Source organism: Ornithodoros turicata, chromosome 5, assembly GCF_037126465.1.
Source record: "Ornithodoros turicata isolate Travis chromosome 5, ASM3712646v1, whole genome shotgun sequence".
NCBI classification, from domain to species: Eukaryota; Metazoa; Arthropoda; class Arachnida; order Ixodida; family Argasidae; genus Ornithodoros; species Ornithodoros turicata.
This window is the reverse complement of record NC_088205.1, coordinates 32116454-32142863: the sequence shown is the minus strand read 5'-3', so window position 1 is coordinate 32142863 and position 26410 is coordinate 32116454. Positions and strand designations below refer to the sequence as shown.

The window sequence follows — 26410 nt, the reverse complement described above, 5'->3', positions numbered from 1 at the left end:
GGAAAAAAATGTGTGAACGCACAACGTAATGTTTGTCACTGCTTACTTTCCTGGCCATGGTGAAATGTGAATGAATCTTTCTAGCACAGATGAGTTCTCGTTTGTGATACATTCAGTGTAAATAGTGCATTCGCGGGCAACCCATCACTTAGTACTGAGTGGGTGAAAACAAGCTCCAAGTGGGTGTTCTTGTGGATGTCTATGTTCCCTACAACAACAGACTTTCACCAACTGTCCACAGATGCAAAGTCACAAAGTGTAGCAGGTACGCTAAAATGCCAGGGCATTTGCTATTTTCTCAGGGCGAGAAAGAATGGCAGGAGCAACTACACTGTCATACCACTGATTCACCTCATTGAAATAAGTATAGGCTCTTGCGATTGATAAATGCTGCTCACCACTACTGATTTTGGTTACTCCTTTGGATGAGTAAATCAAGGTGATACATTGTTGAAACTATACACAAACAACAGAAACAAAGTGACAGTTTATTTGTCATTATGTGTCGTGGTTCTCTCCCGCACTGTAGGGCATGCTGTCGCACATGTGACCAAGTATTGGAGCCTTTTGCTCAAGTTCATGTTCAAAGCTCTGTCAATTCAACTTTGGCACAATAGTGAGGTTGCTGCAATTTCGTAAGTTTGCAGTGTGCATGGCTTCTTCTCCAATGCCAAGTCTCCACAAGTGGTCAAGAGGGCTCTTCAATTTCACCACTGCTGTTGGATTCCGCAGTATTTATATAATGAGGGGCTGTGAAAGGAATCAATATATAAGTTTTATGAACATGTGAACGATTAATGGACAGGGACCATTCTTTACTCCGTCTATGTACTTGATGTGCACGCAACTTTGCTCTAATTACCAGACCTGATGATGGTGGGGATGCTGAAGGGATGGGGGTGAAAGATGAGACTCATAAGATTTTGTTTGTTCTACAGAGGAAGAGGATAACGTATGAGGGAACCTTCATAGAGAAGGTTCCCCACGCCAAGATAGGGACATAAAATTATTTTTAGTCATGCAGGGTTGCCGGCTCCCACACACACACGATTGTAACCAAAATGTGAGCAGCAGTGTGGATGCATGTACATACGACTGCATGTGTATCCCAACCAGTGTGCACAGCAATGTGATGGTGTTCACTGATGGAAGTGCCTCGAAATGTTCTGGCGCAAGCACTGGCGCGAGAAAAATCAACTTTTGGCGCAGCTTCGCGATCTGCCGACAAATGGCCTCCGGCGTTGTATGTCACTCATTTATGATGTGGAATGAACGCTTTCTACATTAAGTTTCAGTTTCATTGTGTCTGGGGCAATTTTCCACTCAATTTAGAGGTGCGAGATCGGGGAGCCGCGAGGCTAACCTAGCGCAGCCGCATCCGAGGAGTCAGTACAGAGCGGGTGTGAACTGCGTGTCCATGCAACGTGTTTCACTGTACATAAGCCTAGCGATTCTCGAAAGTAGCAAATTACAGTGACCGACAACAATAGGCAACCATATCTTTAGAGACACGCAAAGCAACCCTTACGAATCGAAAAGAGGCTGTGACAGCTCCCTCTCACGGTTATATTTTGTCAAACGCTGGTGTGTCTGAAACAAGAGAAAGGGTGCAGGGTGCACACACTCTATGGCGCAGGACGACACAGCACCCCATGATTGGCGCAGTTTAGCGCAAATGGCGCAGCACTTCCAGCACTGGATGTTTGATATAGCCAATGTGCCTGCCGCCCATCCATTTGCTATACATGCTGTTACGATACATACTCTACGCACTTGTATTATATGGAGATGTACTTTTCATTTTCCTGTGAGAAATATGCATGTCTGATCTACCAAGAGATCACACTACAGGCAACAAGATGCCTGTACCAAGATATAACATTAGCATTCTTCACATTTAGCCTCCTTTGTACGTTGTGTCTCATTGTGCCATGTTACGTCTCAAACAAATTAACGTGTGCTTTCAGAAAGCAAAAGGTCGGCATGAGTTCATGCTAACTTCCCCCTTCTCCACCCTTCTCTCAGATATGTCCCCATGGTTCCCACACTTGTCACTGTTGAGGTAGGGATGCTACTTCTGCAACATTTACCATCTTTCGAAAGTGCGCCTGACATGCAGTGTATGCACTAGCTTGGTGGAAGGTATCGGCCCATGAAAGTGTTCTGGGGCTGACTGCCTAGTACTTGTTGGTGATTGGTTGAACATGAATAGACCTGAACGACTTTAGCATAAATGCTAGGTAGTATGGTGCATATATTTCTCAATCTGGGCTGTTATCCTGATTAATCTATGCAGTGCTGGAAAACCTGGCTTTTAGTGCTGGCCCATTTATTAAAAACTAGGGATGTGCCAACCGAATCCGCGAATCCACGGATCCTCGAATTTGTGATTTGTGGCAGGGATTTGTGATTCGCGAATCCGAATCCCAGTGCCCAAAACGGCGAATCGAATATTTCGAATCCACCAACCACGTTTGTTTGTTTCTTTTTCAAATTGGTGCCTCCGGAGTCCACCGAAAGCCTCATTGGCTGACAGGTGTTTTCTTGTTCGTTTGTTTACATTGCTCTGGACTGAAAGGGTTCAGGTAGGAGCTATTACATTACAAGTTTACAAGTAACCTGGTTTTGCTTGTGATTGTTGCTTAGTTTTATGGAAATAATTCAGACTCGAGAATTTATGCATTTCTTGCAGTCGATGAAGAACATGTTAAATAAATTACGTTTAAGAACTATATGGGTATATTTTCTCCTGAAACTGAAGCATTATTTAATTTGTTTTTCGTTAAACAAGGGTATCATATTCTGCTTCAAAACACTTTTCACTAGAAGTGTTTTTTTTTTTCCTTGGCTGTTTAAACTCTTTTGAAAGAAAGGATTCGAAAGATTCGAGATTCGTAAGATTCGTGGATTCGTAGAGCCTTCCTTGGATTTAGATTCAGATTCGGATTCAAAAAATTTTGGATTCGTCCCATCTCTATTAAAAACGATTCATCAGGGTTGCGGTTGATCCTGGAAGCGTTGAAGAACAAGTGGCATTCTAGAAGTGAAGCAGCTCAGTGACAGACCGAGGACTGTATTCTGTAACTGGGTATCTGCACAAGATACTTTATCGAGCGAGATGCTGGCGGAAGAGGGTCAGGAGAAAAGCATGCATAATATCAGAAGAAATGTCAAAAACATGGGAACAACGGTGGAAGGAACGATGGAAAATTTCTTAGAAAACGTGAGAAAGGGCATTCAAAGCGATGCTGCTAACAGATAACACAAGCAAACTAACAGTGGAAGAAGGAATATTCTGTGGCGAGTGGACAGAATGTGAACAGCGGGGCATGTGCAAGAAGGTGTGATGTAAGGCTTAGGTGGTCATGCGCATTCAACCAACTCTGGTGTTGCTATTTTTGCACTCATGTCTCCATTGACATCTTGCTGATAAAGTTGCTCATGCACACTGAGCTGAAGCCTGGAGATTCCTGGGTCCTCCAAGCCCTGTCCGAGCATTTTCTTTTCACCCTCTGCATACACCACTTCGTTGTGTACACCACCAAACTTATTTTTTGCAAGCAATGAGCCCGCAAACCACATACATCCTCAAGTAGCCCTCTTTGGCATTTGTAGTCCTGCAGATGCAGGTGTAATACAAACAGCTCATTGCACAGTGTTGCCTTGTGACATAGAATAGAAATTGTTCCCTGATGAAGGACGGACTCCATTTTTTAGTAAAATAAATTATTTGAATATTTCAATTTCTTTCAATACTCATCTTATTCACTCGCGAGTGCTAGACTTTTCCCACTTTTGCCTGTTAGTTTCCTATTAGCCTATGGTACGAATTACTTCTGCGTGTACTCTCGTCAGTACCCCGTGGCTGTATTGCTGTCAGTGACATAAATAAGGTAATTCTGCTTACTGTTGAGATAAGCACTGCTGCCATACATGACCCAGTCAAGAAAATGTGTGAGGGATGCATCTGCAAAGAGAAAATGTGTCAGCTGAGGCAGGTAGGAAATGTGAGAGTGTAACCTGGGGCAACTTCCTTGAGCATGGACAGCAGCTGTGTCTCTTCCAGGAGTGTGTGGGTGCCCAGTGTGGGAAAGGTGACGTTGTAGTAGACAACAATGCGGTTGCCAAACGTGGCATACACCAGGCACGGCAATGTCACTCCAGGGCTTAAAGTCAGCTCACCTATTACAGAATACCTATTAATGCTGTTCCAGGTCAAACAGGTACAAAGTCGGCAAAGTAATTAATTACAAATAGATAAATTACTGTAATTATATTCCCAGTAAATTAGCTACTTCCAGGATTAGTGTCGATATTATGTGACTAACCATAGTCTAGTTAGTTTTGCAAGTGATTTGTAATGCAGAGATTGCATGCACTTTGCATGCAAAAAGTGATTTCTGGCATCTTTAAAGGGGCCGTAAACAGGCCACCAAACATTTCTGAAATAATGATACCCCATGAAAGAACGCAGCTCATAATACCCAAATATACATTTCGTTCGGGTCGTGCCAGCTGATTGACCCATATAACTGCTATCAAAGATGAGTAACCAGCGAGCCTCTCTCCACCACGCATACGTCACATGGCTACGTAGCGTTTTGCCGTCCAATCGGGCGGCCCAGCTGCGCTCATGACGTTTCAAATTACCAGCCAATAAACATATTTCGTTATCAGCTGTGAGTCGGAGCGCTCAGTTTGTTTGTGTGAAACGACGTTTTGCGCTCCGTGGTTGCGAAATTCAACGTCATGACATCTTCAACATCTCCGGCTGGCGCAAACGTCAACAGCTGGGCTGCTATCACATGACGCGATTCGAACCCGGGTTCCTCCCAGTCACGACGTGACATGGCCAGCACGCTATCCACTGTACCACGCGAGCTGGTGACGCGATGCCGCGTGGATCAAACCAAAGTACGGCAGCCCAGTTGTCGGAACCATTCGAAGATGACGAAGATGTTCCATCGCGCACCTACCTAAGATTCCGGAACTGTAGTCCCGGATATTCATTCGCGCTCGTGGTGTGCTGCGTGCTACTACCCAGAAAACGTAGTGCGCGTATGATACCTAAATTAAACGCATTTCTTTCTCAGTTTGAGGCTGTAGCTGTTTAGATTTTGAATAGAAGAGGATTCACGTTCATCTAGTCCAATTTCGCATTTGAAATAAAATCATACGTGGAACACTCAATCGTAATTGGTGGGGAGAGCGCTACGTCAAAATGACGTAAATTTAGAGCGCGGGGCGGAGCTAAAATGCGAAAGAGTGCAGTGGATATTTCATCAGTATACAAGCGCCTTTTGTTTTTAAGCGTTAGTAATTGCAAGAAGTTTTCACTGACTAAGTTCCAATAATATAACACAAAGAAATGTGCACCTTTTGTACCTGTTTACGGCCCCTTTAAAGGAGCACTGAGGTGACCCCAAAATTTTTTTTCGTTTTTCGGTACAGAGTGTTCTCCAACGAATAAAATGAGTTCCTGCAAAATAACGACGAGCGTAGGTGACCTACAGAGCGAGTGCGAGGGCTCTGTTCCGCACGCCTTCGAAAAATCCTTCTCCTTGTGCAAAGAGCGCATCGCAGAACGAGAGGACGCGTGATGTGTGCTACTAACCCTCAAGTGACCAGTGATGTACGGCAGCACAGCTCAAGCATGTATAAGCGGCGCATGAGCTGAGAAAAACAGAGAGAAAGGCTCTGTCCCCGTCAAGGGAGGATCGTGCCGGCCATCAGCGGCTGCTTTCTCCAGATGCTTTTTTGTAAATTCGATTGCACAGCTGTAACGCACCACAGAGCAAAAATATGTTGCATGGTGACCCCTGGTGAACAGCTTGACAGACGAGTCAGGATTTTGAGCAATGTTAAGTATCACCTCATAGCTCCAATAGGGTGCTCACCAAATTTCTGTGATACTTTTGCAGCCTCGATCAGTTCAAGCATACATTTTGTTTCTGCTAAGCAGAAAGAAGTACGGTATGGTCATCATACTCCATCGGTCATTTCACTTGTCCTTTCAATAAATATTTTCACATATGTATTGCATTCCTCAGGGAAGAATAATAAAGTTGTACAGCTCATGACATGGTTGTCTGAAATCGCCGATCAGTGGATCCGCTGCCCTCACTGCCTCGGTTGCCCTCTGAAATGTTGTGTCAATATTGTATTTAAAGTTAGACCACATGCTGCACATCTTTATTACTTGAAACAAATGGTCTTGCAGCACCTGGGTATTTAGGATGGGATAAACAGTGAGATGCTAATTTCAGACAACCGTGTCGCGAGCAGTACATCAAAATTATGCAGGGAGAATTTTTTTTCAATATCTACAACCGATTAAAAGAAATGAGAGCAGCATAGATTTAGTTTTCGTGTGACAACACGGTGGTATGTGCTCCGTAAAGAAAACCAAAGAGGTGACATATGATGTGATTTTCATAGGCTCTCTGCAGTCATTTTGAAGTGAGAACTGACAAAAGATTAAAAGTTCACCTGCAGTGAAAGTGGAGACTGCCTCATCAAACTGAAAACGTACAGATTGACGTTCCTCATTCACAATGTATGTCTGTCCATCCCAGGCACATGCCACAACCTCATCTCGACCATCACCCTGAAGAAAACAATCCCACTTGCTGTTATTTCAGAACTTTGGTGCATGAATATACATACCACTATGTCAAGCTTGGTGAGCGCAAAGAGCTGGTGGTCCACCTGAAGAGACCACAAAATACTGTCTCCGTCCACCAACATCAAGGTCCCTGTGGAAATTCAGCTTCAACGTTATGCACTTATAAGGGAGCTGTGAGTTCTGGACGTCTGAGCAGGTGGAAAGAATCTTAGCTCTGCATTGTGGTGTGTGTTTTTTTGCGCACTATTCACTCTGGCTACAGGGTTAGAATGAGGGCATGGGTTCAGTTCTAAGACAGTTGCAGTCCTTGGGACCTGCTGAATACAGACATAATGTAAGGAAATAATGTTTAATTTTGATTTCTAGTTCAGTGCTGACAGACGTCAACTGCTTGACACTCTGACAGTTAAAGCAAACTAAGCTTACCATCAAGGGTGGCAAGGGCCATGAGAGATGTGCCCTGCGTTCCTCGGATGCCCCCCAAAATGCTGGAAGATACATTGGGATTGCGCATGTGCGAGGAACCCAACTTGTGGTGCTGCAGTGTCTGTCCACACGGGTCCGTCACACTGATCAACCAGAGACAAAACCAGAAATTATGAATGCAGACACTCCAAGCAGATACACTGCTGTCACCAGCTGCTGTCAGAATATCACCAGCTGTCTGCGTAGCACTTGCAGGAAGGTTCTGTTTTTGTTCTGGCTGCATGTGTACAAATATGCGACAAGCAATGCAGGTGGTGTTGCTAGATTGTGAGATTCAAGTTGACAAACAAGAAATACTGCAGTACGACTCTTCCTCAAATTAAGATGGTAGATCATCTGACTGTACTTAGAAAACCCAAATAGCTTAGCCGAAAGCTAACAGCCAATTTGCTAAGCTAAGCAGCTCATAACCCATCAGGTTTTCAACTGTCCCCAGGCAACTTGAGGTTTGTGTTGTGTTTGTCCCTTTGTATGTTCCTGCCACAGAACAATTCCTTTCCATCATGACCATCAGGCACAGCCATGGGAAATACACTACCTATAGGCCCTTGTGTTTTCGAGTTTTCTGTTTTTTTTACAAATTGGGGGTAAAAACCAGGTTTTATTTCAGGAGCTGTAAGATAAGGTGAAATTGGGCTATATGAATATACAGGGTGTTTCATTTAATGTAATAGAAAATTGTATTAAAAATTTACTTTTCTGAACATTATGGGATCAATGCTATTTATCCCAGTGGAGATTTTGCCATGACTTCTGAGCACTTTTATCGAATTTAATTTGCGAGAAATTGAATTTTCCCAACTGAACTCTCAAAAATTTTACAAAGTCAACCCAACAATTTTTTGACAGAAACCGAATGTGCATGGCAGATTTACCCCATTCTATTGCTAAATATATTCACTACTACAATGGTAATAGCCAAAAAAAAAGAAAATTGCAAAAACCATTGTTTCGAAGCGCGCAAATTGCAGGTCGTGCATAGGTCTCCGAAAGAAGCGATGCGAGGAGGCAATGTACCTGTCCCTTCACTTTTCCAATCATCTGATAATAATGGCAGCCTGGCTGCAATGCAAAATTATCTGAAATAAGAGCGAGAATATTGAAATAAGAGAGAGTAGGTTTTCTAATACAATTTTTATCACTTTAGGTGAAACATCCTGTACGTCGGGTGGAAAAGCAAAATTTTCCATCGGAAAATAAATAGAGCGCGCATCTCACATTTCAGACGAATGGCAAGGTACACAGCAGATGTGCTGATTGTGCAGTGCTTAGAGTTCTTCAGCGTCTGTATTGGTGGCTAACTTTGGACTTTTGCAAGTTGATTTTCGGGGGTTTTCGAGTTTTACCCAAAGTGACAATTGGGGTTCTGATCCGGGGATCCCAAAATTCTGGGATTTTGGGAAATGTTCCGCATAATTTCATGTCCCGAAATTCCGGGATTTCGAGATAATAAATTTCGGCTTTCTGGACAACGAATATGTGGTCGTACGAGTAAAAAGGAAAGAACGATCTCTTACCAACTCTTGGTTTCAAGCAGCCTTCCCCTAAAACTATCATTTACAATCCGAAACCGAACGAATCCCATCATCCATGACACATGACAAAGATGTTACATGCGGACTTATGTGAACTATGCAAGCTATAGCCAAGAACAGCCCTCAACTTGCATTAAAACTCCTACGAAATCGTGAGTCATCCGATCCATAAGGCCACACAAAGTATTGCAGAATCTCTCACTTTAGTTCTTTTAATCTCCATGAACACATATATATGTTTGAAAGTGAGAAGAAAAAACTGAGACAGCTTTTTGAGAAAACTGGACTGGGATGCTCCAGAGCAGAACACAACAATTACTGTGAATGAGTAAAAGGGGAGAAGAGGAAAACACACAAGTACTCAGAATACTCCAGCGGAAGATGCGAAAACTGTCATTGCATTTAGCAGCCGCTGTAGTATATATAAGTGCCGAACGTCGTGTCTTCTCGTGCACTGCTATACCGTGGGAAATATAATGTGGCGCAGCCTGGAATGTTATCACCTTTACTCTGTTTTACCCCTTTTTACCCCCTCGCAACAATAAACCACGAAGCCGTGTGACATTGCACTGGCTTGAGAAAACAGTGACCAGAACACGTGGAGGGAAGATATCAGGACAACTTCTGGCAACATTACGTGTCACCATTCCGCAAATCGGCTTCACCTAACGCCTGCGCATTTTAGGAGAAGCTCGCTTGAGAACACTGTCGCGCGACTCGCAGGTGGAAAGCATGTGCCAGGCCTTTTGAATCATCTCGCGAATTTGGGCAGCATTGACCACAAACGGAGACACAAAGCGTTACGACTGACGTCTTTCACTGATTCATGGTAAATGAACAGTCACTGTCTATTCTCTTGCCTCAATTTCTATTTTGGTTTTAATTCTTTTGATATGAATTTTGGATGATAGCACAAACTTTTTGTGCTACCCCGTGAGATTCGCCATCTAGATGCTACTATATTTCTAAGCTCGTAGCATCAAGTATTTTAGTACAACACTGTAAGTACACGCTGCCAGTTCCGCAATGAGAAAACCTGCTTGATCCAAAACATTTTTGGGGAGAAACCGGGTTAAACCTGTACATTGGGAAATTAGCTCGGGGGGTAAATATTGGACATAATCGGGTATTACCTGAAAAAGTCAGTCCCTAAATATAATACGCAGCATAACTTTTGCCCGGTGAGCAGTTTTTTCTTTCTTTCTTTTTCTTTCATGTATGTGCATTTTGTTCCACTAGAATGTTCCCCAGGGATGACAGGGAACGCGCACGGTATCGCAATTTATGATAGTATGATGGATGTGCAGGTTATACATTTCTATATGGCACCCTGGGAATAGATGCAAAAAAATCCTGATTCTGTTCCGAGATCCATATTTAGAAATCCAGAAAACTTGGTATTGTAAAAATGGCCCGGGATTCCGAGCTCTAGTGACAATGAAGCGAATCAGGGGGGTACAACAGGTTTTACTGGCTTTAACCTTAAAACACAAGGCCCTTAGTAAGCTCATGACTCTGTTCATTCCTGTCGCGGGCACCAGTGCGGATCTGGTTGGGATTTTGAAAAAAAAAAAAAAAGTGCATGTTGTGGGCGGATGCCGGTTGCATTTCGTAATAGAATATGGGTACGGATGCGGATCAAACAATTCCGACCTGAGCAGGACTCCCTTATGTGATACTTGACATGCATACCAAAACCTACCCCCTAGAAGCACGGTCAGGCTTTCTCAGAACTGGGCAGCTCGGAGCACCTGCCAACCCACAGTGTAATACGGAACTGACCCATGGGGACTTCCATCTGGAACATCTTTCTGTGACTTGAAGTCTAGTCGAGTATAAGTTCCCCCTGGTTGCGCTACAAGAAGTGCCATTCCATTGTCCTCCACAGGGTTTAATGATATTGTTCCAATCTGAAAACAATGTCCCAATATACAATGTGCGGTGGAAAATCGAGCAAGTGAAGCAGCCTACCTGATTGGCAAACTCCCATTTCTGAAGTCCTACCAGCTTCCCCTGGCAATCCCCCTCCTGCATGTCATAGACCATGATGCACTAAAAAGTCACAAGCAACAGCTGTATCTACAAACCTCTGGAAAGGAAACCCAATGGTAGGTCCGCACAACACGATCTGTCAGGCATAGAATTAATTCTGTCTTGCCGTCGTCGTCTGCAAAGAGACAAGTTTTAAGGTACATTCATAATGCGTATACACATGGCACAGCATTAGCACAAGTGTGGGTGTGTGTTCTTCAAAAAATTTCTGGGGAGGGGGAATCTAGCCATTAGCCTTGTCACAAAGACACCTGCTATGCATCGAATTCAGGACAGAGACAGCCATTATACAGCGGAGTGTTACTATAGTTAGCACTTTCCCTTGCTGCAAAAGCATGTTCCTAAAATTATGCCATCGGAAATCCCTTGCACATTGTGTGGAGTAGTTTGCATCCCCCATAAACAGGCTCAACTGGTATACGAGGGGTGTTCAAGTCAAACCGGGACTTTCTATCTCCTGAGAGTACAAATGGCTCGCGCTACTTCTTTGCCATTTTCACACGCGACAGGCCTCCGCGTTCACCACGTGTTGGTCCAAAGTTTGTGCAAAACAGAAGACACGTGCTGGACAAGATGGCCGACAACGAGGTGAGCGCGCACATCAAACAGTGAAGTGTCATGAACTTTCTCGTAAATGAAGGCGTAAAGTCATCTGAAATTCACAGAAGACTTCAGGCTCAGTATGACCACGATACACTTAGCCGCAGCAAACCGTTTGAGTGGTGCAAACGGTTCCGAGACGGGCGTACATCAGTGCAGGACGATCCCGGCCGGGGCGGCTCAGAGCCCAGTGTCAGAGTTCCTGAGAACATCCAACTTGTGGAGCGCCTGATCCTCAAGGACCGACGGATAACATGTCTCCAACTGGCTCGAAAGACGGACCTTTCTGTGGGAACGTTGAACACTATCATTCATGAACACCTACAGTTTCGGAAAGTTAGTGCACGTTGGGTCCCGAGGCAGCTCTCCGTGTTTGACCGGCAGAGAAGACTGGAAATCTCCCAAGAGCTAAGGTACCGTTTCGACACTGAAGGACAGCCGTTCCTTGATCGGATCATCACGTGCGATGAAACGTGGGTGCACCATTTCACTCCTGGGTCTAAACGCACATCAAAACAGTGGAAGCATCCGGGCTCGCCAGCTCCCAAGAAGTTTCGAAGCACCCCGTCTGCGGGTAAGGTCATGGCCACGGTTTTCTGGGACAAGGCTGGCGTTGTTCATGTTGATTTTCTGCCTAGTGGTACCACCATCAATAGTGCATATTACTGCCAGGTTCTCAGGAATGTGCATAAGGCGCTGAAGCAAAAGCGGCCGGGCCTCATAACCAAAAAAGTCCTCTTCCTACAGGACAATGCACGCCCGCATACCACGCATCTCACGACACGCACCTTACAGGAACTTGGCTGCAACTTGGAGTTGCTGCCACATCCCCCTTATAGTCCAGGCTTCGCCCCCAGCGATTTCTATCTCTTCGGGCCACTGAAGGCGTTCCTGGGGGGCCGCCACTTCAGCTGCGACGACGAGGTCAAGACTGCGGTCCGATCATGGCTGGTACGTGCCGGTAAGGATTTCTAGGCTGCTGGCATCCAAGCCCTCGTGAAATGCTGGGACAAGTGCATTAGTGCAGCTGGAGATTACTTCGAAAAATAAAACTAATTTCTCGCCTGTAAGTTCATTTTACTTTTGCGAAAAATGAAAAGTCCCGGTTTGACTTGAACACCCCTCGTACTATTCCCAAAGATCTGAAATGTATACCCTATTTCAACCAAGATTTGGGTGAAAACAGCTTGCCAGTATTTACCCCATAAAAAGCGATAAAAACCGGGCTGTTTGGTGGTACATTCTAAAAGCGATAAAACCCCAGTGCAGGGGATACAGACAGACGAAACACAGACACTGTTTATCTGTGTTTTGTCTGTCCGTGTCCCTGCACTGGGGTTTTATCGCTTTTAGAATTTACCCCATACTCAGTATGTGAGCCCTGTGAAACTTATTCGAGCAAAATGTTATGATTTTTTAATTAAATATTAAATTTTTGTATATGTGACAAAAAGTTAGCAGAGTCCTGGACAAAGGATTGTGCACACATATTTCCTTTTTCCTGTATTGGATTGTCCCCTGTACACATTATTATGGATTGTGCATGCATTTATATCTAATATTAGGCTGATGTGTATATAGCTACTGCAGTTGTTTGCTTGCTACCTTAATGCACTAATATGTATGGCTCTGTTTCATACATTGTAGCCCATTGGACTCAGTACGCATCACATATTCCTCATATGACTTGTTTTTCTACTGTTGTGTTTTTAAAATGCAGATTTTTCGATCCACCATCGATAGTGACAGGAATTGATGTTTATTCGTGGACGCTTGCCTGAAGGCGGTTCTCCTATAACCAACTCCCTCTTTACAAGCCTCTGCATTGCCGTGGAGACATAAAAATTGTGCACTTCCTTTCTGTACGATGAAGCATCACAAGAAAAACGGGCGAGGAGGTTAAGAGAGTGATGGAGGAGCTCCCACAGCATGTGATCTTTGGAGTGCAATACCTCCGTAATGTGGTATCGCAGTTATATAGCGTATCGATGTGCATGTGTAGCACACATAAGTCAATATTTCCAACATGAATTCTTTTAAAAGTTTGGAAATGATTTCGCAACCTATTTAAGGCAGACTCATGCGATCTAGGTAACGTTCACTTCCGGAAAGAGTTGGCTGCACCGTCCCAAAATTGTTTTCTTCGCTTTGCTTTTCTCGCGCGTTCTAAGGAAGTGATATAATCGGAACAACGCGGAACATGCTACCAAACGCCAAATCCATTATTTTCATTCGCAGGGATCTGGAAAACTGGAGTAAGCTTGTCAAATTTGTTGATTGCAATCAATTCCCAGACTGCAACTGAAGGGAATGACATCATCTTGGCCCAAATGTCACGGGCAAGAGGGCCGAAAGGAGCAATTTTGTTACATCTCCCATAGACTCCCATGGATTGAAAATTTGAGGAACTTTAATTCGCCAAAAATCAGTGGATCGCGTCAGGCCTTCAAAAATGTGTTATTCCCTAGAGAAGCTCGAGGAGAACACGCCTGTACTTGTTTCGTGTAGAAATTTAGCGAGGTTTATGGGAACCCTGCGAACAAAAATTCCCCATAGACTTTCTTAAGAAGTGTATGGTCTGAATTCAACTTAGTATATATAGATATTGTTAAGTTTTTGAAATATGATAGCAGGAGGTACCTTTATGGGATATAATTATGATGATTGTGATGACAAGGGTGCCGATTCTGTCAAACAATATTTAATTTTCACTAGGCAATAATACACAATACTTACACAGGAGGGTAAGAAAGACGAAGGAATGCCAAGAGTCTGACCTCGTGCTTTAAGTGGAGTTCTCTACTTCATAATCCCACGCATTATGTGAGAGATTTGAGCAGGATTTTCATCTCAGCGGGATGTTGGAATTCCGTAAGGTGTGTGTGTACCTGTACCTGAGGGTTTTTCAGGCTTTTTTGGCAGGTATTTTGGGAGGGGGTCGTAGGGGTGTGTGGCGAGGTGCTAGGAAAATCCCTGCATTATGAATAGGGACTAACTTTTTCAGGTTAAATGCCTTTCTCAAATTTGGGGGGTGTTGGGTGTTATTTTTAAATCTCTAGTTCGTGAAATGCGGGTGAAATGGGATGAAAAGTGTAGATTGCTACTAAATAAGTGTACATCATACATTATACAGTAAAGTTACGTGCTTGGAATTTGGGAATTTGGTCCTAAACTGATTTAGGGAAAATAACTGGGAGGAATCAGGTTTAGCCCGAGATAGTCAGACCCTAATTATGGAAACTAACAAGTGAATTTTGCCAAGAACTGCCAAACTATGGGATATAAACTACAGCACATCTTGGTCAGTTCGGCATCGCATGAGGTATTTGCATAACGCCGCATTAAAGTTCTTTGTCTTACAGAGCCATTGTTTCAACTCACTAATGTCTGCTAGCAAAGCCATCTTGGTGTTTGCAGGCAGCCGTTGACTGTGGAAGGATGACATCTTCCTGCAGCCCTCCTCCTAAAGGTGAATAAAATTATCCTTACTGTGGTATAATTTGTCCTTATCTGAGCCAACGTTTTTAACTTACTGGCGACTGTTGCAAGTCAAAAATGTGACACCAACCATCACAGCTTATGCTCAGAACTTTATTCTGCGGAGGAAAAGAAAAACATTTAGGCACCACCTCTTAAAGAATCAAGGGAGTGTTTGGACATTTGTATATGAACATTAGGTTTGCGTACGCTAGTACTGACTGACAGTCAAACTGAATGTTCTTGGTAATTCATATGTTTCTTTTTGGCCAAAATGAACTGCAATAACGTTGAAAACTGCACTAGTTGGGCAGTAAACATCTCAACTGTGCTAAAGAAACACGCAGGAACAGGAACTGCAATTCTGAAGAGAACAGCAACTATAATCTGGGAGTTGGTAAGCTACAAGAGAGTGGGGCATAGGAAGAAGGGTGACACACTGTTCAACAAGTGTTCAACTTCGCAGATATACGTTTGGCTGGCCAAGTTGCTGATACACACTTCAAGGGGGGGGGGGGGGGGGGGGGGGGCTTGTCAGTCATCAAACCAAGCTCTTTGTATTTCACCTATACCCTGTGCCATTATTTTCTTCTTCTTCTTTTTTTGCATATTTATTTGCATGTTACTACCAAGTGCTCACATGAAATACTTTGACGCAAAAGTATTTTGTCTAGTGAGCCTTCATACTTGGCGATGTGATGGGTAAATCTCACCCCAAACTCGCTGAGCTTGTACATGCAGCTTGCGACATACTTGTCTGGAATCGACAGCTTGCATTTTCTCCTGTCTGAAATCTACAGGTGTTGCAAGAATGTGCACAAGCCCTAATAAAGCCCTCCCTCATAAAGCCCTCCCTAAAGTGCACAAGCCCGAATGCCCGCTACGTCCGATTGTGTCATTCATTGGATCACCAACTTACAACCTTTCAAAGTACTTTCTTGAACTGATATCACCTGTAACCGGCAATAACAACATGACCGTCCGTAATTCCCGTGAGTTCATACAACTAGTACGTGATCAAGTTATCAGTGAAGAAGACATCATGGTGTCTTTTGACGTCGTTTCGCTTTTCACTGATGTTCCTGTTGCGACCGTGGTTGAAGTAGCCGAAACACGATTGCGTAATGACTCCTCGCTCCCATGACGTACATCATTGGCGGTGGAGGACATCATCATCTTACTACGTTTTTGTCTGAAACAATCATACTTCACGTCCAAAGGACAGGTATACCAATAGATCGAAGGCTGCCCGATGGGCAGTCCAGTGTCAGTGACCATGGCTAATTTGATCATGGAACACGTGGAAGAAAAAGCGCTACAAAAGACGTCTTTCCCGGTCAAGTTCTACCGGCAGTACGTGGACGACATCTTTGTCATTTTAAACCAGAATCACGTACAGGACCTCCACTCTGTATTGAACAGCGTGGAGCCTTCAATACGTTTCACGTATGAGGTGGAACAGAACAATGTGCTTCCTTTTCTGGATGTTAGTGTGCACCGAGCTGAAGCTGGACACATCGAGACAACAGTACATCGTAGACCCTGTGACACAGGCAATTTCTTGCACTTCACTTCCCACCATCCCCGCGAACGTAAACGCAGCATGATAAACACGTTACTCGACCGCGCGAAGCACCTCGCTTCGACCCCTGAACTTCGCGCCTCAGAAGAAAAAACTGTCCAACAGTTACTCACAAAACGCGGTTATCCACCACATTTTATTAAAAACACACGGAAACGAATAGAAGAGAAAAAGCAACCGAGAGCAGGCACTTCCAAACAAGGGGTTGTTACAATTCCATATGTCAGCGGTGTGTCCGAAAGCATCCGCCGAGCTCTTCTCCCATTGGGAATTTGGACCACCTTTAAACCCCACGTCAGATTGCATGACCTCCTAACCAAACCCAAAGACAAAATGTACGAAGGACATAACGTACATTGGGGAGACCGGCCGTAAATGCAGCAGGAACACAGCAAGACGTCGAAAGCGACGAACGCAACAAGGCTAAAGACTGAACTCGTTGACCACTGCTGGAGAACGGGACACGCTTTCAACTTTGACAACGCTGAGGCCTTGGCACGAGAATAACAGTGGGGGCCATGAAAATACCTAGAATCGTGGCACATACAAAGAGAGCCTACCGCCTGCAACGCCAACCATGGCCCACTTCCCGACGTATACAAAGACTTAACTGGTTATCGGTCACTCATTCCCTCCCGAGGGTGCACTGATGTCTCCCGTATGGGAGACGAAACGTCCGATTAAATTGGTTATTTTGTTATGTTAAGTCCATGTTAGTTTTTTCCATCTTGCATTATGATTCCCGGCTTTTGGAATATATTCGCATAACCAAGATGTTACCAAAAAAGTACTTCGGTCACACCTTTGGCTACCTGTACAAAGAAGGATCATCAAAGTTGAATAATGGATAGTATTGTGTACCTGAAAGTTGCACTTGATACATTTTTGGTTATGACACAACAGATAAAGAATGTAATGTACTTACTACACATCAGATTCAAAATGTTCGAAAACAAATATATAAAAAATCTGAAACTTACTCTAGAGTCGTTTACAATATCGCCAACGACGACAGATGCCACCTGGAATGCATATTCTGCGTTATAGAATATACGTTTACTGCAAATAGGAGAGTGCATTTTGTTGGCCTAGCACAGGGTACTCACTGCGCCCAAGTCAGAAGCAGTTGCCCAGGGTCGCTGCTGTTGAAACTTGAACACAGCTATGTCCCCATTGAGGCTGGCTGCAACCAGCTCAATATTCTGCAGGAAGAAAATCATCAACACATCATAGTTCTGCAGTGCACGACCAAAGCACATTGTACGAAATTGATATCACTGTCTACAATGAGGAATTTTCTGAGCAACCCCCACCACACCCCACCTCTAAGACCACCACTCAGCCTGAAAAGTCAGCAGATACGGGTGTCACACAGCCCTACACAATTCCAACACCCCTTGAGATGAAAACCCCACGCAAATCCTGAATCTACATCCTTCCCAAACTCAAATCTGGAGAATGCAATCTTCGGTGCCTTCACACCAGCCTCACTCGAATTTTTTTTTCTTTCTTTTTTGTTTGTAGTGATAGCGTGTCTCTTAGATGTACAACAATCAGCTCAAAAGGCAGTACAGTGAACCAAAAAGAATTGAAGTGTGCCAGATCATGGGGGAGGGGGGAGCAGAGCCAAGTGCAGTTTGGTGATTGCAGGATGTCTACCAAATTGCAGCCTTCAAATTCCCTGACTTTTCCAGGTTTTCACTGACTATTTCAAGCGAAGTCCCTGACCAAAACAAAAGGGAACTTGATGCCTGCTGCTACATTTTGATATGGACCATATATTGAGTATCAATGAGGCCGCCCTACTTTTCTGCCTCTGAGCTTGTCGTATTGGCGAGCCGCTATAATCGCAGCAACCTCGCTGTGGCGTGGCCGCTCAACCACTGATCGGCATTTGTGATTTCCTGCGCATCGCCGCAGCACTAGTCTGTGATTTTCCCAGACTTCCACTGCTAATTCCCACACACTTTTCCAGTCGCATCAAAATTCCCTGACAATTCCCGGTTTTCCAGGTTGGCGATTGCCTCCTGGGTTTTCAGGCTTGTCTAAGGGTGCACATTGTCGTGCTGGATAAAAATGTCTGCTGGACCCCTGTGAGGCCCCACAACCATCCCATTTTCATCTTTTGGGGCTACTGAAGGGTGCAATGCACGGGACAAGATTTGAAGATGACGTGGAGCATGATCCATCCAGTGTGAACACAGTCGACACCAGTTAGTACGGGGAAGGCATGTATGCACTTGTTTTGCACTGGTGTGAGGCATTAAAAGTGGATGGAGGTTACGGCAAAACTTAAGATTGGTTAAGAGAGCATAGAGTTATGCGAATGAATTCTGAATGAATACTTTCCAAGAAAAAAATGTGCGGCATAATTACTTTCTAAGGAACCCTCATCGACAGCACCAAACAAGTTCGGGACCTCACCCTCTGGCTCAAGGTTCAGATGAATGTATTCCAATAATATTAACAAAACTGCAATGTAACCTCATTTGCGGAGACAGAAACTGGCAGTAGAGGCAAATCTTGAAGATCTGCTATTGAGTCATCAGCAAATTGTGATATCTAAACCTCGTCATTCCCAATTTTTTGCCTTTCTTTGCAACAAATCTGTAGGCAAAAGTTATGTGCCATTTTCATTGGCTCTTCCCACGTCAATTCTCGTCCTGCTTCTTTGTTGTGTGGACAAAGATGATCGTGTGAACAAGTAAGTTTGTGATCAGATATGTCTGTGTCAACTTTTTTTGTTATAATGTAGCTACATTCTCTAAGTAGCACGAGCTGCTCAGGCAAATTCATGCCTTCAGATTTGGCTGGTGTGCTAGGGATTTTAAGGGCAACATTGAATCTCGTACGTTCTTGCGCGCTTGGAGTTATGGGTGTTCGTGTTATCCCCAAGGGGTGTGCCTGACGCTGGCGCACATCTTAAGTTCAAACGACCTTCTGCAAACACAAACTAGCTCATGCAAATTGGTAGCCTGACGAAAGAACAGATGCACCTCGTCGTTGTCAACATCTCCTAAACAAATGGCATCTTGTAAAATATTCCCGACGAATTCGTATTCTATTTTATCCAAGAACGACACAGCACGCATGATAAAGTAGATGGATAACGCAACGCAGACTCCAACTTGACTGAGACAAAACGTAACAAATAACTATGGTGAGCTATAAAATAACGTCGCTGCTGCTGTCATATTTCGCTTTCTTCCTTTCCTAGATGACTGCAGCGCCGTCACAATCAACACAGTTTTCGACAACTTCCGCCTCTTCTGTTTTTCCTCTAGCCCTGTAGTATGCGCGTTACGTTTTGCACGTGCTTTTTAGAAGACACTGCAGTGCACTGCAGGCCAAATGTTTCCATGCAGGTTTGTCGCTTTTCAGAAAACAAATAACGTCGCTACCGCTGTCATATTTCGCCTATTTCGCTTTCTTCGTTTCCTACATGACTGCAGCGCCGTCACAATCCACACAGTTTTCGACAACTTCCGCCTCTTCTGTTTTCCCTCTAGCCCTGTAGTATGAGCATTTCGTTTTGCACGTGCTTTTTAGAAGACACTGCAGGCCAAATGTTTCCATGCAGGATTGTCGCTTTTCAGAAAACGTAACAAATAACGTCGCTGCTGCTGTCATATTTCGTTTTCTTCGTTTCCTTCATGACTGCAGCGCCGTCACATTCAACACAGTTTTCGACAACTTCCGCCTCTTCTGTTTTCCCTCTAGCCCTGTAGTATGCGCGTTTCGTTTTGCACGTGCTTTTTAGAAGACACTGCAGGCCAAATGTTTCCATGCAGGATTGTCGCTTTTCAGAAAACGTAACAAATAACGTCGCTGCTGCTGTCATATTTCGTTTTCTTCGTTTCCTACATGACTGCAGCGCCGTCACAATCAACACAGTTTTCGACAACTTCCGCCTCTTCTGTTTTCCCTCTAGCCCTGTAGTATGCGCGTTTCGTTTTGCACGTGCTTTTTAGAAGACACTGCAGGCCAAATGTTTCCATGCAGGATTGTCGCTTTTCAGAAAACGTAACAAATAACGTCGCTGCTGCTGTCATATTTCGTTTTCTTCGTTTCCTTCATGACTGCAGCGCCGTCACATTCAACACAGTTTTCGACAACTTCCGCCTCTTCTGTTTTCCCTCTAGCCCTGTAGTATGCGCGTTTTGTTTTGCACGTGCTTTTTAGAAAACACTGCAGGCCAAATGTTTCCATGCAGGATTGTCGCTTTTCAGAAAACGTAACAAATAACGTCGCTGCTGCTGTCATATTTCGTTTTCTTCGTTTCCTTCATGACTGCAGCGCCGTCACATTCAACACAGTTTTCGACAACTTCCGCCTCTTCTGTTTTCCCTCTAGCCCTGTAGTATGCGCGTTTTGTTTTGCACGTGCTTTTTAGAAGACACTGCAGGCCAAATGTTTCCATGCAGGATTGTCGCTTTTCAGAAAACGTAACAAATAACGTCGCTACCGCTGTCATATTTCGCTTTCTTCGTTTCCTACATGACTGCACAGCCGTCACAATCAACACAGTTTTCGACAACTTCCGCCTCTTCTGTTTTCCCTCTAGCCCTGTAGTATGCGCGTTTCGTTTTGCACGTGCTTTTTAGAAGACACTGCAGGCCAAATGTTTCCATGCAGGATTGTCGCTTTTCAGAAAACGTAACAAATAACGTCGCTGCTGCTGTCATATTTCGTTTTCTTCGTTTCCTTCATGACTGCAGCGCCGTCACATTCAACACAGTTTTCGACAACTTCCGCCTCTTCTGTTTTCCCTCTAGCCCTGTAGTATGCGCGTTTCGTTTTGCACGTGCTTTTTAGAAGACACTGCAGGCCAAATGTTTCCATGCAGGATTGTCGCTTTTCAGAAAACGTAACAAATAACGTCGCTGCTGCTGTCATATTTCGTTTTCTTCGTTTCCTTCATGACTGCAGCGCCGTCACATTCAACACAGTTTTCGACAACTTCCGCCTCTTCTGTTTTCCCTCTAGCCCTGTAGTATGCGCGTTTCGTTTTGCACGTGCTTTTTAGAAGACACTGCAGGCCAAATGTTTCCATGCAGGATTGTCGCTTTTCAGAAAACGTAACAAATAACGTCGCTGCTGCTGTCATATTTCGTTTTCTTCGTTTCCTACATGACTGCAGCGCCGTCACAATCAACACAGTTTTCGACAACTTCCGCCTTTCTGTTTTCCCTCTAGCCCTGTAGTATGCGCGTTTCGTTTTGCACGTGCTTTTTAGAAGACACTGCAGGCCAAATGTTTCCATGCAGGATTGTCGCTTTTCAGAAAACGTAACAAATAACGTCGCTGCTGCTGTCATATTTCGTTTTCTTCGTTTCCTTCATGACTGCAGCGCCGTCACATTCAACACAGTTTTCGACAACTTCCGCCTCTTCTGTTTTCCCTCTAGCCCTGTAGTATGCGCGTTTCGTTTTGCACGTGCTTTTTAGAAGACACTGCAGGCCAAATGTTTCCATGCAGGATTGTCGCTTTTCAGAAAACGTAACAAATAACGTCGCTACCGCTGTCATATTTCGCTTTCTTCGTTTCCTACATGACTGCACAGCCGTCACAATCAACACAGTTTTCGACAACTTCCGCCTCTTCTGTTTTCCCTCTAGCCCTGTTGTATGCGCGTTTCGTTTTGCACGTGCTTTTTAGAAGACACTGCAGGCCAAATGTTTCCATGCAGGATTGTCGCTTTTCAGAAAACGTAACAAATAACGTCGCTGCTGCTGTCATATTTCGTTTTCTTCGTTTCCTTCATGACTGCAGCGCCGTCACATTCAACACAGTTTTCGACAACTTCCGCCTCTTCTGTTTTCCCTCTAGCCCTGTAGTATGCGCGTTTCGTTTTGCACGTGCTTTTTAGAAGACACTGCAGGCCAAATGTTTCCATGCAGGATTGTCGCTTTTCAGAAAACGTAACAAATAACGTCGCTGCTGCTGTCATATTTCGTTTTCTTCGTTTCCTACATGACTGCAGCGCCGTCACAATCAACACAGTTTTCGACAACTTCCGCCTCTTCTGTTTTCCCTCTAGCCCTGTAGTATGCGCGTTTCGTTTTGCACGTGCTTTTTAGAAGACACTGCAGGCCAAATGTTTCCATGCAGGATTGTCGCTTTTCAGAAAACGTAACAAATAACGTCGCTGCTGCTGTCATATTTCGTTTTCTTCGTTTCCTACATGACTGCAGCGCCGTCACATTCAACACAGTTTTCGACAACTTCCGCCTCTTCTGTTTTCCCTCTAGCCCTGTAGTATGCGCGTTTCGTTTTGCACGTGCTTTTTAGAAGACACTGCAGGCCAAATGTTTCCATGCAGGATTGTCGCTTTTCAGAAAACGTAACAAATAACGTCGCTGCTGCTGTCATATTTCGTTTTCTTCGTTTCCTTCATGACTGCAGCGCCGTCACATTCAACACAGTTTTCGACAACTTCCGCCTCTTCTGTTTTCCCTCTAGCCCTGTAGTATGCGCGTTTCGTTTTGCACGTGCTTTTTAGAAGACACTGCAGGCCAAATGTTTCCATGCAGGATTGTCGCTTTTCAGAAAACGTAACAAATAACGTCGCTGCTGCTGTCATATTTCGTTTTCTTCGTTTCCTTCATGACTGCAGCGCCGTCACAATCAACACAGTTTTCGACAACTTCCGCCTCTTCTGTTTTCCCTCTAGCCCTGTTGTATGCGCGTTTCGTTTTGCACGTGCTTTTTAGAAGACACTGCAGGCCAAATGTTTCCATGCAGGATTGTCGCTTTTCAGAAAACGTAACAAATAACGTCGCTGCTGCTGTCATATTTCGTTTTCTTCGTTTCCTTCATGACTGCAGCGCCGTCACAATCAACACAGTTTTCGACAACTTCCGCCTCTTCTGTTTTCCCTCTAGCCCCGTAGTATGCGCGTTTCGTTTTGCACGTGCTTTTTAGAAGACACTGCGGGCCAAATGTTTCCATGCAGGATTATCGCTTTTCAGAAAACGTAACAAACAACGTCGCTGCCGCTGTGATATTTCGCTTTCTTCGTTTCCTACATGACTGCAGCGCCGTCACAATCAACACAGTTTTCGACAACTTCCGCCTCTTCTGTTTTCCCTCTAGCCCTGTAGTATGCGCGTTTCGTTTTGCACGTGCTTTTTAGAAGACACTGTACACACTGTAGGCCAAATGTTTCCATGCAGGATTTCGCTTTTCAGAAAACGAAACAAATAACGTCGCTGCCGCTGTGATATTTCGCTTTCTTCGTTTCCTACATGACTGCAGCGCCGTCACAATCAACACAGTTTTCGACAATTTCAGCCTCATCTGTTTTCCCTCTAGCCCCGTAGTATGCGCGTTTCGTTTTGCACGTGCTTTTTAGAAGACACTGCGGGCCAAATGTTTCCATGCAGGATTATCGCTTTTCAGAAAACGTAACAAACAACGTCGCTGCCGCTGTGATATTTCGCTTTCTTCGTTTCCTACATGACTGCAGCGCCGTCACAATCAACACAGTTTTCGACAACTTCCGCCTCTTCTGTTTTCCCTCTAGCCCTGTAGTATGCGCGTTTCGTTTTGCACGTGCTTTTTAGAAGACACTGTACACACTGTAGGCCAAATGTTTCCATGCAGGATTTCGCTTTTCAGAAAACGAAACAAATAACGTCGCTGCCGCTGTGATATTTCGCTTTCTTCGTTTCCTTCATGACTGCAGCGCCGTCACAATCAACACAGTTTTCGACAACTTCCGCCTCTTCTGTTTTCCCTCTAGCCCTGTTGTATGCACGTTTTGTTTTGTACATGCTTTTTAGAAGACACTGTAGGCCAAATGTTTCCATGCAGGATTGTCGCTTTTCAGAAAACGTAACAAATAACGTCGCAACCGCTGAATATTTCGCTTTCTTCGTTTCCTTCATGACTGCAGCGCCGTCACAATCAACACAGTTTTCGACAACTTCCGCCTCTTCTGTTTTCCCTCTAGCCCTGTAGTATGCGCGTTTCGTTTTGCACGTGCTTTTTAGAAGACACTGCAGGCATGTTTCCATGCAGGATTGTCGCTTTTCAGAAAACGTAACAAATAACGTCGCTGCCGCTGTCATATTTCGTTTTCTTCGTTTCCTTCATGACTACAGCCCCGTCACAATCAACACAGTTTTCGACAACTTCCGCCTCTTCTGTTTTCCCTCTAGCCCTGTAGTATGCGCGTTTCGTTTTGCACGTGCTTTTTAGAAGACACTGCAGGCATGTTTCCATGCACCCAGTAAACCATAGATGTACAAGTGACGTCCGGGTAATATCCCAACCTGGATGTTTGGATATCCCAGGGATTTTCGTAGAGAGCCTGTAGACGTCACATGTACGTCCAGGAGACTTAATTTGTTCCACGGTTTTCCACATTTGAGGAACGTCCCACAGATGTCACCACAAGATATTTGGATATCCCAGGGATTATTTCAGAGAGCTTGTAGATGTCACATGTACATCCAGGAGACTTGATTTGTCCACATTTTTCGACATTGCAGAGATGTTGCACAGATGTCACCGCAGGATGTTCCCAGGATGTTGTTTAAATCCCTGCATTGTGTTAATGTTGTACTTGTTTTCATCACCATGATAGCAGCTTCTGCAGAGGCAATGCACTATACTAACCAGCAACATCTCAAGTGTTCTAGTAAGGTATATAATCTTGTTTATTTACGACTATGGTATACAATTTATCGCAAAATGTATTGCAGATTGTGGCATTACAAAGTTTACCACGTGCAGCATAGAAAAACATATCACAACACACTACACAAGTGTTTTTATCACAGTTTCACATGACTAAATTTATGGCAGTGTAATGTTTATCACAGTGCAATGTAACACTTTACTGAACAAGAGCATGTCAAAACTTCTCAGTATCAAAATGTACTACTGTGCGGCATTGCAAAATGTACACAGTACAGCGTAGAAAAGTGTATCATGGTATGGTAAAACGAAGTTCTTAACACAATACAGTTTAAGTAAAAGCAAGCATTACAACAAATTCTATCTGTCCATGAGATTCCCAGTCGAAAAAAAAAAGGAATTGGTCCAATTGGACATTTTCGCATTCAAATCAATTCGTATTCCAGTTGTGTTTTTGTCACCCGTTGGACTGAAACCAGTTGAAATCAATTGGTCCCTCCAAATGGTCCAGGTGAACTCAGTAGGGTCTCCAATTGGAAACAAGTAGCCCTACCGGGTCTGCCACATAGGGCTACAGCTACGGTTTCATCAGTGAATATCACACACGAACATATGCAGGAGGTAACAACTTGTTTATTGTACGTTGGGACTAGTCTTGTTGACTAGAACTGCTCAGAACAAAGTACCTTACAATGGTCATTTCGAAACGAAAACAATACACCAGGTTTTTATTAAAAAGCTATTAGCTATCTGGCGCAAGGCGATGACACGTGGGACGTGATCACACAAGGGAGGTTCAGATAAACATACATATCTATCGAGTTACTATCACCCACCTTAGTTCGGATTTGAGAGTTCAGGAAATTCACAACTGTCATACACGGGCCGCTTGTCCTTTCTCGTAACTCAGCTGGTGCACGGGTGCGAAGAGAAAATTCTACGCATAACACAGCAGCTCACGACACAGATACAATTATGTTCGCGTTCTTACACAGTTTGAAAAACCAGACGAAACGCTTCATTCACGGAGCTACACAATCGACGCGACCGACGCCAACGGAAACTTGTTCAAACAGATTCTGGGGTGATGCCGATGCGCTGCGTCAGACATGACGATGAGAGCATCAAAGTTTCGATTTCAAACTGAAGTGAAGACAGCGAAAGCTTTACTCGTGCGATGTAGAACCACGAACTTTCTTTGGCGCTGTCATTTTATATTCTATCCAGCTGTGGCTATGAAACCTAATTTACGCATTTTCTGCTGTATCGAAAAATCTCGCTCTCCGGGGGACGAACTAATCCTTAAAATATAAAATACTGTATAAACTGTTGTACTGTAAACTGTATATGCTGTAATAAATTACTGTTGCTTATTGATAGCATTAATAGTTTAGGTACACATGCACTGAC

General features: G+C 44.1%; 1 protein-coding gene across 1 annotated transcript; it reads right to left on the bottom strand.

The window, feature by feature from the left end:
- Positions 1-469: 469 nt before the first annotated feature.
- LOC135394302 (KICSTOR complex protein ITFG2-like) lies at positions 470-19582 on the bottom strand. Its single transcript, XM_064624988.1, has 14 exons — positions 19354-19582; positions 17464-17559; positions 17338-17379; positions 14832-14894; positions 14680-14761; positions 10734-10813; positions 10618-10674; positions 10429-10556; positions 7052-7194; positions 6667-6755; positions 6490-6607; positions 4021-4182; positions 3908-3967; positions 470-750 (listed from the first exon to the last, which is right to left on the bottom strand). Exons 1-14 carry the CDS (start codon positions 19447-19449, stop codon positions 689-691), a joined length of 1278 nt encoding a protein of 425 aa, XP_064481058.1. The 5' UTR covers positions 19450-19582; the 3' UTR covers positions 470-688.
- Between the last annotated feature and the right edge of the window lie 6828 nt (positions 19583-26410).